Here is a 15,379-nt window from a genome sequence, read left to right as displayed (position 1 = left end):
TTTGAATTTTTCACTTAGTGTCAATGTTGCATGGCTTCAATAAGAAGCTGAAACAACCTGAAAAAGTATGTATGTGATACTGTCAGACACTGTGTAGTAAGCTGATATGTAAGCTATACTGTGAAGGGGAAACGAAAGCAATATGAACGTGATAAGCGGTTGTTTCAGTTTATACTTAAGCTTCCAAATCTAAATGTGTGACATCTGGCTGTGAAATACCACAAAAAAAAAATTCAAAGCACAGTCTTAACTGATAAGATTTTTGAGCCTCAACACCCAAATGAGATTCACTTAATAGCAGCAGCAGCCTAAAATCTATAAATCTGCCTCCCTGGAGTGATCTCATCATCAAATTCCCTCTCAGCCGATCTTCACATCGATGCGACATCATACATTTGGTTGAGGACAAACTCTTGTCGCTGTTTTCTGGCTCTAGTAGACATCAGTGAATATTCACTAATAGAAATTGATTTTTGCTCAGGGCAAAATCGCTGCGCTCATACCTTGTGGCATGCTCCTTTACGTCCTCTAGATGGCAGTAGTGACCTTTCTAACAGGTTGCTGTGGATGATTCAAAGCCAGTTCAAAGTCTTAAGAAGCAAACATCATCAATGAAACTAGAATTTGTCATGCAAGCAAAGCAAGCAGGCACCTTTCTTTTAGACAACAGGGGAGTTTGTGCAGGAGCAGTGACTCATTCCTCTTCTGCCAATCAATACTAACACTGCAGCAACAGTAATCGAGGTTGTTTTCTTATTAAAGGAACCATTAGAGGCAGTGTCAGCGTCTTTTTCTACTTCGATAAATGCTTGGATGAGACTTGGTGCACCTGAAATGAAAATATGACATGATAAGCTTCTGTATCAACAGGAAATAAAACATTTTTATTGATCATTTGTGTATATGAAGTTATATAACAACAGTCAGAAAACTCCACAGAGTGAATCACTACACAAAGTGAAACAAAACTGTAAAACACCTCGTCAAAAATGAAGGTATACACAGCAAATATAACTGTCAGCAGGCTCGCCGTCACTGCGAGCGATATGGCAGGAAAAAACACCCCAAACAGTTCTACAAGATTACAGAGAAAATTTCCACACACAAAATACTCAAGCAGGCAGTTGATATACACAAAGGCAACTAGGATCTTTCTACAGCATCAGATTCTAATACTTTACACAGCTTTGTTTTTGAAAGGTCAGTGTGGCTTTTCGTCGGTGTCACTTGAGAGAATCGTGAGTTCCTTGTCACACAGAGAGCTTGATATTTTTCTTTTACAAAGAGAAGAATTTGGGGATTTGATTATGCGTGCATACTTTGGTAGGAAATCGTAATAAGAGGAGCATTGCGTTGCAGTGCAGGTAATGGCTTTTTGCTTTGTGGGGTCCCCCCCCCCCACACACACACACCCCTCGCAATCCAATGGGTTTCTGCAATGCTGCCCATTACTGAATTCCCTGATGCGTTTATACACGTGTCCTGTCACGAATTCTGTTTGATATTTTCTTTCAGCTTTGATCGGGTAATTCCGTTAGTACAACCGTTTTTTGCATTAGTATTCATGTTGAATTGCTCAGGCCATATTTTTTGCAGAGCCTTTTACCTTGTACCTTAATCCATTTTTACATTTAGATCTGAAGCTGTACTGGAATTCATGAGTCTACGTATGTAAAAACATGTCAAATAAAGGGATCCCTCTGGCGAAGAGGGATTGGGAATGCTGCTGTATTAAAGTATAGTCAATGGTTTTTGGAATGCTATCGGAGAGAGGGAGGTTTATGAATTAAATTCATAATAGTTGAAAAAATATAACAAAATGACAATTTTTTTTTACAACAAAAAGTGCAAAGTACATCTAATCTCACGTTTAAAGAAATCTACACTAACACAGTCTATACTGTACATTCAGAGTTTTCATCTCAAATATAAAAGGGGTTTTGAATCAACAGGGCAGATAACAAATAATTGAAAAAAACTCCATGAGGAAAAATGAAATAAAGATGAGAAATAGTATATGGATGATAGATAGATAGAATGATATTTACGGCTGAATAATCATATTCATGTCACTTTATATTTATTCTAGATATACATTTTTGACATGATTATGTAAATATATACATGGCATTTTAAGGGGATATTTAAATGCAGAATCTCGTTTGGTATTTAACTAATACTCCCTGAAACTTCTGATGCTGGAACTGTGTGCAAGAAGAGAAAAACAAACCTGTGAAAAGGGAGGGAACCCTAAACAGAGGTCAGCAGGTGTCAAGCTCCAACCTATAAGCTGAATCTACGTGTGCTGTGTCCTAACCATCTCACTGGAAAGGAGGAAACATCTCTCTGGACTGGAATCATCCACCTAGGGTTAGAATCTTTTTTTTCGGGCTACGCCACCCACGTTAACACTATGGGATGAACATACAAGTATTGCACAGTGCTCAACAAAATGCTGTGTGAGGCGACCCGCTTGCACTCGGATAAAACGTCTTTTTGTTTTGTTTCGCTTTTTTTGGCCGTGTGCAGTCGGGCGACGCCATGCGCTCTCGCTCTCTCTTTCTTTCTCTGCGTGTAGAAGGGAAAATGGCATTAAACGCTACGACATCACTACAGAACAAACTGGTTTCGCTACCTACTGATAAGTCTACATCTCTAAGCACACACGGCAGTCACAGTGATACACAAAGCAGTCCTCAGAGACTCCTATGGAATGACAAGTAGCTTTTTCATAATAGTGCTATCAACTACACAATAACATTGAAAACATTTAGAAAGTCCTCCTGAAGCTAGCATCGAATATATGCAAGAGGTTCCTCCAAGATAAGAGACTTCATGGTTTTCATGGATTAAAACTCATTCCTTTCCTAATTGGACCCGTAGTAAAGGACATGATGGACTAATAGCCTACACAGACCATTAACTTTTACGGTTATTTCGCATTCTCCTGGTGTAGTCCTGTGCCAACATGAAAACGAAACAGATGCCACTGCTGTTGGCTGAAACTTGATTTGTCATCATTGCTTTCTTCATTTTTAATTAAGCCGATCAAGCAGGAGGATTTCTGGCTCCCCCTGCAGGTGTCCTGAAATAAAGCAAGCCAACAATCGTCCAGAAATGGTTAATAAAGAAGTCAACAAGCTAGTTCAAAGACATCCAGTGCAAAACAGCAGCCACATAAAAAGTTAAAACTGGCAGTAAAACATGGCTAGCTCTATTGTCACTGTGAGAAGGCAACGCAAAGCAAAGACTGCGATTCAGGGCACCATTGCAGCCAAAGACATTGTTCCCAATAAACCAAAGCTACAACCACTAGCAAGTGGGAGTGTGCATGAAGAGAGGATATCTACATGAGTCACCTCCCTGAAAATGGCAGTGTTTAGAAACTCGCTTAACCTCCGTCAATGTTACATTGACCCAAAGTTACTCTTGATTTTCTTCCTCTCCTCTGATTGAAGGCAAGGGGATAGTATCAGAAGAGCTTCCCCTGGTGTCAGTAGATCTCCCCCCGTCCCAGCCTTTAGTAAAGATTGTAAAAAAAATCATGCAGTTTACGAAAAATAGTCAAGACGTTGAATTGCTCTAAAAAATAGTCCTCTTAAAACCAGGAGTCGCGACTCTTTTTTTAAACTCCATCTCGAAGATCGGACCCCGGCCTAAATGCGATATACTTCCAACAACGACAAGGCTGTTTAAAGTAAGCAGTTAACAAAATATTGTTAAACGAGCTTAAGGACACAATGGCTACAGCTTGGTGCTTTTTCACATGGGGTTTGTTGCTGAAGGGTTAAGAAATGAGTGGTTTTTTTTTTTGTTTTGTTTTGTTGTTTTTTTTGGAGGCAACATTTTCCACTGTCGGAAAAGAAAACAAGCCCGAAGAAGTGAAACGATGGCCTTTAAAACGAGGACCTATTTCACTTAGAGGATACTGCTAAATGTGGAGAAATGAAATGCTTACTGGATTGTATTGACTATTGTTTCTGGTGTGCATCAAGCTAAAACATATAGGTCCTCTGATTGAGAAATAAGTACAAAAAGTCGTAAGAAATCATGTGCTTGTATAATTTCCAGCAGCATAATTTTTCCCACAGAACCATATCAGTTAATGGCCTTGTATTTTAGAGTTTTGTGTGTATATATTCATCTGTTTGTCTTGTCTGTGATGATCCTTTGCTGAACTTAAAGCCAGACATCGTCCTTTACAATGTGAATATATTTCCACTAGCGTCTTGCACGTTGGAATTTGTTTGTTTTTTCTGGAATGCAATAAGGTAATAAGGTAGAATTTTTAAATCCTGGGATATATAATATTGGCTTTCCTCTATATCTGCATTTACATAATTTAAAATAGAACATCTTATTAAAAACATCAAGATATACACAGATTAGGAAACGGGTAACAACATACAAACACATAAACTAGAAATCATTTTTGTCTGCATACTTATATATACAACTGTGGTACAATAAATTCTTTCAGTCATGCGCTATCTATACAGATCATATTGCTTAAAAGAAGGGGGCATTTGGTCGGGGCAGTTTAGGGTTTGAAGATGGAAAACAAAACTGCTGAATTAGAATGGAACAAAAAAAAGAAAAAAAAAAGAGAGAAAGCGAAAAAGTGAGAACCTGATAGAAAAGAAAAAGCAGAGGACAGGATGTCGCAGGGAGATTCAACAATAAAGACTGTGTGTGAAATTAGGAGCAGTAAAGCTGGGTGAGGCGGGTTAAAGAGGGGGTTACATGGATGGACCCATATATCACTGAGGTATTTACACATACTGGCTAAAGAGTACTACAAGGCAGGTGCTGAAAGGGCCCTGCCTATTTCTTGGTGGAGAGTTGAGCGTCCACCTCCTCCTCAGGCTTCAGCACGTGCCACTGAGCGATGGGTCTCCTGGGGTTGGCCAGCATGTCGGACCAGTGGCGCAGCTCCGTCCCCGAGCTGTTGAGGCCCACAAAGACCTTGCCGATGGCATCGTTCTTGCCGATCTTGTCATAGTCCAGAACAGTTATAACAATTTGCACTTTCTGCAGAGAGGGAAGAGAGGGAGAAGCGGGGAGTCATAAAAATAAACAGAGGTGTCGTCAGCATATTGACAGTTATTTTTCATCTCCTAAAAGCCAAGTTTGCTTCAATTAAAAGAGTTGATAGTCATTGTCATAAATATATATTTTTGTCTTATGTTTGTTTTTCTGTTGTTGTATAGTTATTCAAAAGTTCTGTTTAGAAAAGTGCGACTGAGAATCTTTCAAAGAAAGAGCCACTAGATGTGGAGTGGGTGAACTACACTGAAACAACATATTGCAGTGTGGGAAATATTTTGTTTGTTTATAAAGCTATTTGAAAGTGTTCCTGATTATTGCTTTAACAACAGTAATGCAGACATAGAGTTGCTACTTCAGACATCAATGTTGATTAACAGTAACTGACACTCAAGACCAGGCCCCAATTATATTCAGAGCCAAACACAGCAGCAATGTTTGATTACTCAGAGGTCCGTGACTCAGCCTCAGCATGTGTTCATTCAAAGGGACACTGCAAAGAGAAGTGACCTGGGCATCAATCTCTGGCAGAGAATATGAATTAGTGCACAAAGAGCTCTGATTAAGTTTCGATCCACTGGCACACTGAGACGGAGCCACCGCTGCGCTCATGCAGGTGCACAGAACCACTGTTCAAAAAGACCATGCCTAATCCGCCATGTAATGAAATACTGAATAAGGTTCCCAGATGGCCAGTTGGGGTTAGTTGATTTTTAAAGGGACAGTTCACCTTCAAATTACTCATTAAACCCAGACTGTTTCATGGGGAATTATCAGGCTCATTCATTAATTATCCCTGACCAGTCAGTATTGCCTGGCTCTAACTGGTTTACCAATAATCATCATTATTGAAAAGGGTTAATTCAATATTTAGAAAAATGCATTCTTCCTGTCTGTCCAAGAGTACTACGAGAAGCTTTGTAAACTTCAGTGCCACGTCTTTTGCTGTAGCAAGGGATAACAAAACAAAATCTGGCAACCTCATTGTTACCTATTGGTACGTAAAACCACAAATCATAATTCATTATAAACCCTTTGGATTAAACTAACAATGTTTAACTAATAACAATGTTTGAATTGTGAGCCAGGCTAGCTGTTTCCCCCTGGCTCCAGTCTTAATGCTAAGCTAGGCTAGCTCTGTACTTAAAGACAGGCATGAAAGTTGTGTCAATCTTCCCATCTCACACTCAGAAAGAAAGTAAAGACACATATTTCCCAAAAATATTGAACGATTCCTTTAAAATACACCATTTATTTTTCTATTTTCAAACCAAAATAGGAAAAAACATAAATATCTTTTTATTTAAATAAGGTTAAATAAAGACTTTAACTTACCTTACTTCACCTTGCAGTTAAATCCTTAATTTGTGTCTTTATGTACTTCCTCACATACTGTATTTTTATTTAATGTATTTTAAGCATTATATAAAAACTGTGAATTGCCTTTTTTTGTACAAAATGTGCTATTTAAATTAGCTCTTATCACCTAGATTGTTGTATATATTTCAAGCTTCATCTATGAGCGACTCAAAAACCTGGAAGTTTATTCCCATTATGGGGAAAAAGTGACTATGTAAGAGACTATAGATGAAAACAAATGAATCTAAATGGTGTCACTGGGTGCTTCACAGCTAATTGCATCTGTGCTGAGGAGACTGTGAAACAACCTCAGTCAATAACAAACCCTGTTAGTGTTACGAGATAGACCAATTAAAAGAAAACACTCTTTGTAATTCCCACACAATCTCTGAGACAATTAAAATCTTTAAATTAATTACACAAATAGTCCCAAGGTCAATGTTAACTCAAATCCAACACTCCGCATCCGCTGATCAAAGTGTTTTATCTGTAGCTCTCTATAAGCAGTCTGTATAATGTGTTGTAAATGTTAACAGGATGGGAAAAAGAAATGTTCCTGAGAAATCGATGAACAAATTAAACTGTCTTTGTTTCCTCTAAAACAGCAAACAAAGCTTAAATTGTGGGAGTAAGTCTAAAGAACTGTCAATGAAGTTGAGGGTGTTTAAACAGTCCATTATTATTTACTACAACCTCTTTAAGTAGTCGTTTATGTTTGACTGGTTCTTCACAGTCAAATTAAGTCTTTTAAATGTGCTTTTAACTTGCATAATATTCTCATTCTCTTTCAGAGGAGTGTTCAATACACCCAATCAATAACAAGTTTATGATTCAATCAGTGGCACTAATAATTATTTAATGATCAACCTGGCTCTAGGTGATAAGACAAGAAATGCAAATTTAGCCAACCTACTGGTATCAGCAACACTAAATAAGGGCTTGATTTGGACGAGGTTGATTGGTATCAACACAGTTTAAATTGAATCTGAGGCTCGTGGACCCAAACCCGTGATTTGTGAGCTGTGACAGGCTTAATCAATTTGACTCAATTACTGTCTTGCCTGAAGAGATTATGTTTTTCCATTGCTATTCTTCTCTGGCACAGTTTATGCATTCTTTATCCATTGTTTCATAATGATCTGGAGAAAGATTTTTTTGTCTTGAAACTTAGCGAAAGCATCAACAAAAGCACCACATACCGTAGTTGTTGGTGTATGCACTTTGCTAAATTCACCTAAGTCATAATGTCCATGGTAATCATTGTAAGACATGCTACAAATAGCACTGATATACATGCTACAGGGGATAACAAAGTGCAGAGAATCACATCCACACAGCAATTGGCTTGTCAAATTGCAAAACCGAGGCTGATTTAAACTGAAGTGCCTTTGATTATGCTGTTATGATGAAAAGCCTATAAACTGATTATTTGGTAAATGAGCTCCCACTTATCAGTTGCTTATATGAAACCAAATCTTCACTGGTCTTTATAGTACAATTTGTCCCCGCGGAGTAGCACAATACCTTTTGGTAATTGGATAAATTATTTCTGTAAATTGATGAAAATGTACCTGGATTTGTTCAAACGGGACTTCAAAGCTAAAAGATTCATTGTAGTAAGGGTTGAGGGTGTTCTTCTTGATTGTCGTCTTCTTCTTCTTCAGCCTCTTGCCGTTTTGCATCAGGTGGATCTTCACATATGGATCTGCAGACAAAAATTATGTATAATTTGACACATATTTTCACTTTTTGTTGTTGTGTTTTTGATTTTCTTCTACTTGTCTGTCCTTTAATTAATTATAGGAGTAAAAAAAACTATTTGTAAGTTTTCTCTGTCACTGAACGAGGTTTCTTGTCGGGAGCGGGTGGTGGTGATTATCATCTTGACAAGAGCTTCAGTCATCTTTGAGTTTACAAGACAAGAGGTTATAATACGCCCTCTGAGCAGCGCTACGTCTTCGGGGCAGATTGGAGGCTGCAGTGGATTGCTATTGAAAAGGGCCGCGATGGGCTGAGGGTAGCTGGTTAGCATGCTAACTTCAGTAGAAGAAAAGACGTGATAGCGCCAAGAGTTAACATTGGTGATGCTTTCCACTGTTGGACACATCTCTGGGTGAGTAAAGGAATGAAGTTTGATGCTGGACTTGCAACGTTTCTTCTAGACTGATAAGCAAACAGTTGTTAATACTAACGCTGGCTATGTAGCAATAGCAAACCTTACAAATAGCTATTAGTGCATTAATTATTTTTTTTTACCACAACTGACCCATTATTGTATTATTAAGTTGATATGGTGAACATGTTAGCAATCAGTTACACATTTGCACATCCAGCACACAAAGAGAAACATTTTTATTCAAGTGGAGTCGAGTGGCTGCTAAATGCTCCACTATGTAAATCAGCTAGTTACTAACTTTGTGTCGTGCAACCAAAACAATGAGCTGAAAGAAGCTAAAACGCTCTGTAGTGCTGAGGGGAACTGCAGAGTCAGGTGATGATTATCTGTGAGTTTGCCACCCCTCTTTACAAACATCTTCCCTGTAAATATAAAAATATTGATTACAGCACCTTTAAACCAACATGTGATGGATTAATTGCTCCAAAACAAGCAATGACCAATGGTTGTAAAACATGGCCATGAAAGTCCTGTCTCCTTCCATTACTCTGTTCACCTTCGCCATTCAAGAGCCTAATTTTCATCTGTCCCAATGCCATCTCAAGTAGCACCCAAGTGGTCTGCTTTGTCCACCCTCATCCACTCTGTGGCAATCAGGTTGAGTGTGTGTCTGAAAACAGCAAACCACCCATTGCTTTCATTTATGACGTGAGGCTGCTTCTGTTGATTTGTTTACGTCCTCCAAACTGTCATCAAAACTAAATTGGATGAGAGGGGAGTTAGCTTCTTTGTTTGGGCTCTGAGGGAAAACTGACGAGCGGAGAGTGGAAGTAATCGCCTCGTCAAGCTGTGAAATAAATACAGCGGTTTTTGGCTTTAATTGAGCCATTAAAGGGACAAGGTGAGATGGTTCATTTTCACATTCAAAGAGATCCTAATGAAAAGTACAGGCAGCTGAAGCATGTAATAACTCCCACTGTAATTCTGAGTGGAAAACCAAAAGGATCCAAAAGATGAGTGATGACGCAATAATTACTGCGGTTCAAAGAACATGTCCTCGTCTTCTTCATTCCCTTTATTCTCACTAAATACGATTTATTGCTGCAGGTGGTGCTTATTAATTTAGAAAGTCAGAAAATATATGTTTCACATGTTTATTCTTGAGATGGCCTGGACCAAGTTCTCCCGTCTCCACAAAGATCTTTTAAAGCTCAGCTAGTGACCACTGGGTTCTTGGCCACCTCCTTAACCAACTCCCTTCTTGCCTTGGTACTCAGTTCGGCCAGACATCCAACTATAGGACAAGTCCTGGTGGTTCTGACCTTTCACATTTCACAATAATAGAGGTCACTGTGCTCCTGGGAACCCTCAAAGCTTTAGAAATGGTTTTGTGCCCTTGTGGAGGTCTATTATTGTGGAAATCTGGTTCCCTGGACTTCAATTCTTGGTGTTTGTCCTGACATGCAGTGTGATTTCTGGGACCTCATATACACAGGTGTGTGCCTTCCCAAACTATGTCAAATCATTTCATTTTGCCACAGATGGGCTCAAATCAAGTTCTAGACACATCTCAAGGATAAACTAGAAGGGCACTCAGGGAGTGCAGACCTCTGCCAAGTCCAATGTCAAACAACATACACCAGACTTCAGAGGAAAAAAAAGAACATTTAATTCATAGTAAATGATCCAGATCTGCCCCAAAATTTAACGGGTTCTTCCCTGACCCACGTAATCCTGCAGCCAAACAGACAGACACAGGTGAAAACATAACTTCCTTGCTGTTGGTAAGTAAAGCAAAGAGGATGCACCTGACCACAACTTGGGGTGAGACAGCAACTCTTCAAAAAATCTAAATCAGACATCTCTCATTATAAGTGAATGAATATAAATAAAGTACATAAATTTGCAGTGTGACCAGATTGTTGAAATTCCTGGTTCCACATTGGAAGAACACATCATGCTTAATGATGTCAGACCTCAGCCCACAGTCATGAACAATATACAAGCTATAGGAGAAAAAAAATAATGAGAAAAACTGTATGTCATTTATCATATAAGACAACACGCTGCTTTAGAAAGACAAAAACAAATAACCAGAATAATCTCAGAGATGATAATAAGGTAGTCCGGCGCCGGAGGCTAACGATGCCCCGTCTAAATACTGAACCTCAGAGTTGTGCACTGGAACAAATGAGGAGGAAGACTTTGAATCAGGTCTTATAATTAGCTGTTGAAATGCCGCTTGCCCTGATAATCTGGATTTATCCCTGGATCCCATATGAACAAAGTCTTTATTATGCTTCATGTTTTTTTTTTTAATATGTTTGGGGCTGCTCTGAAGAAGAATCTCAGTTTTTAGTGGAACATTTCAAGCAATAGCAAACACTGAACAAGCTTAGCTCCCCTTAATCTTTCATCCAATTTAGGGGGATAAGGACCTGATCGCAGACTGGCAGACTCATCCAGGGCAGCTGACATGAATATAGAGAGAAAACCACACAAACAGAGTAAAAGAGGGAAAAAGCAGCAGCATAAATAGATGAAGGAGACATGAGTGAAAAGGTAGCAGGCTCCTAATGGAGTGGGTGCCCATTATTACTCTCCCGCTGAGAAGAGGTGGAGAACAGGGATGATGAAAACAGTGAATTGGGATTGTGTGTGTGTATGTGTGTGGGTGGGTTGTCACTTTATGCAGGAAATGAGTACAAACAATTGTACCTAAATAAGAAACTTCTCAAGCCGTATGGAGTGTATTTTGTCAAACAGCAGAATCAGACTTTTATATACTGTTTTCATCCATCAAGTCAGTGTCTCTAGTTCAAAGTTTGACACCGTGAAGCTTTAACTTTGGGAGTCTTCAACTTCAACTCTTACGATTCTCGGCGTTATTCTTCAGGATTTCTGTTTTATTTCTCCACTGAACTCCCATAAATCACTTGTCACATTGTCACTGCTGGATGATCCGTATGAGTGAAGTTTCAGCAGGTTCTCTTTGTCTGATCAGCCACGGGTGGCTGTCGCCGCTCATAGAAACTCCTCACTTCTTTTTCTACTTATTTCAAACTAATCTTGCGTAGGCAGACCTCTGTCTGGTCGACTTCACAGAGGTCTAAAGTCAAGCACCAAAGCTGAGAAATAGCAAACGGCAAAGAGGGTCTGGGAAAGAGATCTTTGAGATTTGTGCTTAAAGAATTAGATTTTAAAAAAAAGACTAATTTAAAGAACTGTCAAAGTTGGACTAGTCTTGATTTGAAATTTGGCATTTGAAACACAATCAAAGAACAACTGACATGAAGAAGTATAAAAAAAGCAGGCAGTGAGACCTAATATTGTAAGTATTATAAGAAAACATGTCAAATCAGGCTTATTTTTTTCTCTAACATAACTAATAACAACACAACACTATTTCAGGTAATGTTGGTTGGGGTTACAGGAGTGTAAACTTCCCCAAATCCAATAAGGAGGAAGATGGAGGTGAACTCTGTTCGCACCTATAGACCCCACAAACTAATGCAGTTAGATAACAATATGCTAACTCTTTGCCGCTAACTCTTTAGCTCATTAGCCAGGTGAGAACAGATCAATCAATACATTCCTTACAGATTTGCTGAAATGATTGTAGTTTGGGAAAGACTAAAAAGAAAAGACACCACCCTCCAAACTTTAAGGCCTGTTGTGCTCATAGTTACTGTGAAACTATGATTGGACAATCACTGTATGAAATCTATCATTGCACACAGATGTATTTTTAGAACTATTGCCACAACAGTGATGCAACATGTACAGCACAGGCCATGCATCCTCTTATAGTTGTGACTGTGCCTGAATTAACACAATAAAACAGCTGAATGGGAATATGAGAGACAAACCCTTCTCAGGTGAAAAAAAAAAAAGAAAAGAAGAAGCAAACACACCTGTGGCGCCACATCACTGCTATCCAGACGCTCTTATCTTTCTGGCCAGCAGATGAGAGTTTGGCATTATTGAGTTTTGGGAGGCTCGTCGTACCTCATATCCGGCCCATTCTGCCGTCTCATCTCAGACGGATGTAATCTCTCCCATTTTATGGATGAACGGCGGCGCTGCTGATGCCAGAGCGCTTCCTCACATATGTGCACAGCGCAAAGGCTCGTCTCCGCTATCCTAAGGGCAGCTCATCTGATGCCTGGATCCCGGCCATGGTTTTATGAAGCGATGCGCTATCAGTAGTCCATACATTTCCCCCAGGAGGCTAGAAGCAGGTTTCCGGATAAGAGCTGAGCTCTGAGCCAAATCAGCAGCGGAGTTAAGTAGAGCTGCTAAAGTGGTCTAATTTTAAAGTGGTTACTTGTAGTTTGTATTTCAAGCTGTGAATAATTGCCAGCTGTGAGTCATTTGGATTATTCTGGCGAGGATAAATCCTGTCACAGCTGAAGCTACAATACTTTATTACGTGCACAGACACATAACACCAAACACAGAATCTGTTTCTTCCTTAAGTATTTCCGTGCTCACCGACTGTGGCCGCTGCGGGTGCCGGCGGAGTTGTGCCAAATGAACACCGGTACAAAGCAGGGTTAAATATAGCCTGGCTGTCATCTTAGCTTTCCCATCTCCCATCATTTTGGATTTGCCATGGTGGGTGCACCCAAGGGTGACTGTCGGTTTAGTTTTACACACTCAATTCAGCGGTGAATCGCACACATGCCACACACAAACACAAGCGCTTTACAGTGAAAGTCTTCCAGAGGCGCAGATCCACGTGACCCGCCTTCACAGTGCGATCCAGATCTTTGTGATATATTCTGTTGCGGCCTTGTTTACACAATGAGAATTTTAATTATCTGAAATCTTCGAAATCCTTCTGTAACTCATCGGCTTCTCATTATCTACATCTTTGGGATTTGTATTTATCAAAGCGAAAATTCAGGCAAAATAAAATCTGCATTCCCTAATCACTTTCAAATTGCTTTCTTCTCTCAGGTCTGTTCATCATTTTAATGATCCCTCGGGCCCGCTGCCTTTCTGACTGCGAGAAAAAAGCCTCTTAGTCCGACCAGCCAGAGGAACAAAACAAATAAACCCTGTAGCCGAGAGGTTTGATGGTGAGCCGGAGCAGCAGGTCGGGGCAGCGCGGCTTCATTACTGCCGACACGGCGCCTGTGTGCTTTGATAACCTCCCCCCACTGTGGGCCATTACCTGGTTATGTGCCGCCTCACAGCCCTCTGGGACGCCTTCAGAGGTACAAAGAGGGTGGGACAAAACACTTTTTCCGCCACTACCTGTATAAAACCACATGTCCTCATTTTGAGTCGCTTCCAGACACTTAGCCTTTGTGTCTGACATGCTCTTGAGTCTGACTCACCTTTGATGGTGCATCATGCCGAGGATGCACTGCAGAAGCATGAAAAGCACCATTTTAACCAACTTTTGTGCAAAATAAAATGATACATCTGTGGGAGGCAGAAAGAGCTGTGTTCACTCCAGGATGAGTTCATCTGCTGCTGCAATTACTGGCTTTTAAAAAAACTCACTTTATAGTTTTTAGTCTGTTTTGAAAACTGTAAAATGACACCGTCCTCTGGTTGTTTACAACTCAACACAATGGATATGTATTGGAACTTTACATTTCTGTGGAGCCAGCTAAAGTGCAGAGAGGAGTAACTTGTCTGTAATGAGGCTGGGATTATTTTGAGACGACAGCTAAAGAGCATGGTGCTCGGTGCATCACCGCAGTTGAATAGCAGCAATCGTGAGGGGCACCGAGGGTCAACTGCACTTTCAAAAACATTATTTAAAAAGTTTGTTTTTTCTACAAAACACAGCACGGAGGAAGATTTGGAGCGATGTTTCATGAGGAGCCAATCAAAATAATTATTTCTGATTATACATTGGTTAATGATAATACCCACATCTTCCTCTGTTAGCCATAATTAGGCATGGTAAACAGGATGACAATAGAGGAGAAGGCTGATCCCAGGCCATCAATTACTTGTCCTCCTCCTTAAGCTCTGGCTGAGCCGCCTTGTGGATGTAGGCTAATTATTGTTATTAGAGACCTGCCCATTACTTCATCCATCTGCTGCACTTTAAAGTCCATTCTTGGAGCAGAAAAGCAGTTGCAACTAACAAAAATCAAATCTCAAACTGCAATTTGGAGTATATTCTGGTTGTGTGTAATTAGAAACATGCTATTACTGTATGCTAATAATTCACCCCGAAACCCACAGACGAATGCACACGGATAAAACATGCTCCAATTAAATGTGACATACAGTACATGGTGTCAAACTGTCTGGCTTCCCTGCTATTTCCCATCTCTGTCAGGGAGAAACCTGCCCTTCAAAGTGAACAGATTCACACCTTTTTCATTCTGGCCTGTCGTTGTGGCTGACAACTGAAAATGTTGACAATCCCACGATGCAAATGGGCACAGGTGAGAGCTAATGCCAGTAGCATAAAATGGCAGCGGGGGAGTTTTTTTTTTTTTTTTTTCTGCCAAATGGCTGCTCGCACTGGTTCTGATAGATGAAAGGGAGCTCTGAGCTTTTAATGTGCGCTGTGTTACTGTACTGCAGGATGTTAAGGCTTATATGGAGAGACTGGGCTGTCAGGCAGAAAGTAAGTGGACCCAGGTGTATGGTAATTGCAGCATAAATTACCATAGGAGGGAAGTGCGCATCGGGGAATTTAAAATGAAACCACCGAAGAAAGTCAAAGGAGAGGAGGGAGGGAGGGAGGGAGAGGGGCCGGCTCATTGTGTGGTCATGTGAGTCTGATCAAATATGGCCAGTCAATACTGTCTAGATCCGGAGTGTTGAATGTGATGCCTCATTTTTCTTTTGTTTCTTTTTTTAATCAGACATTGTATAGTTGAT

The 15,379-nt window shown here is 40.1% G+C and overlaps 1 protein-coding gene across 7 annotated transcripts in view; it reads right to left on the bottom strand.

Moving 5' to 3' along the window:
- Positions 1-856: 856 nt before the first annotated feature.
- The window catches only part of syt1a (synaptotagmin Ia), a 172,147-nt gene continuing 157,624 nt past the window's right edge, over positions 857-15,379 (bottom strand). For all 7 annotated transcript variants that reach the window (XM_056367176.1, XM_056367181.1, XM_056367179.1 and 4 more), the window contains 2 exons: positions 7,977-8,110; positions 857-5,031 (listed from right to left, as the gene is read on the bottom strand). In XM_056367176.1, the coding sequence (XP_056223151.1) occupies positions 4,825-5,031; positions 7,977-8,110 (341 nt within the window). In that variant the 3' untranslated portion in view covers positions 857-4,824. The remainder of the gene's footprint in view (positions 5,032-7,976; positions 8,111-15,379) is intronic.

The sequence above is a fragment of the Seriola aureovittata genome, chromosome 22, assembly GCF_021018895.1.
Source record: "Seriola aureovittata isolate HTS-2021-v1 ecotype China chromosome 22, ASM2101889v1, whole genome shotgun sequence".
NCBI classification, from domain to species: Eukaryota; Metazoa; Chordata; class Actinopteri; order Carangiformes; family Carangidae; genus Seriola; species Seriola aureovittata.
The sequence above is the reverse complement of the archived record's forward strand: the minus strand, read 5'-3'. Positions and strand labels throughout refer to the sequence as shown.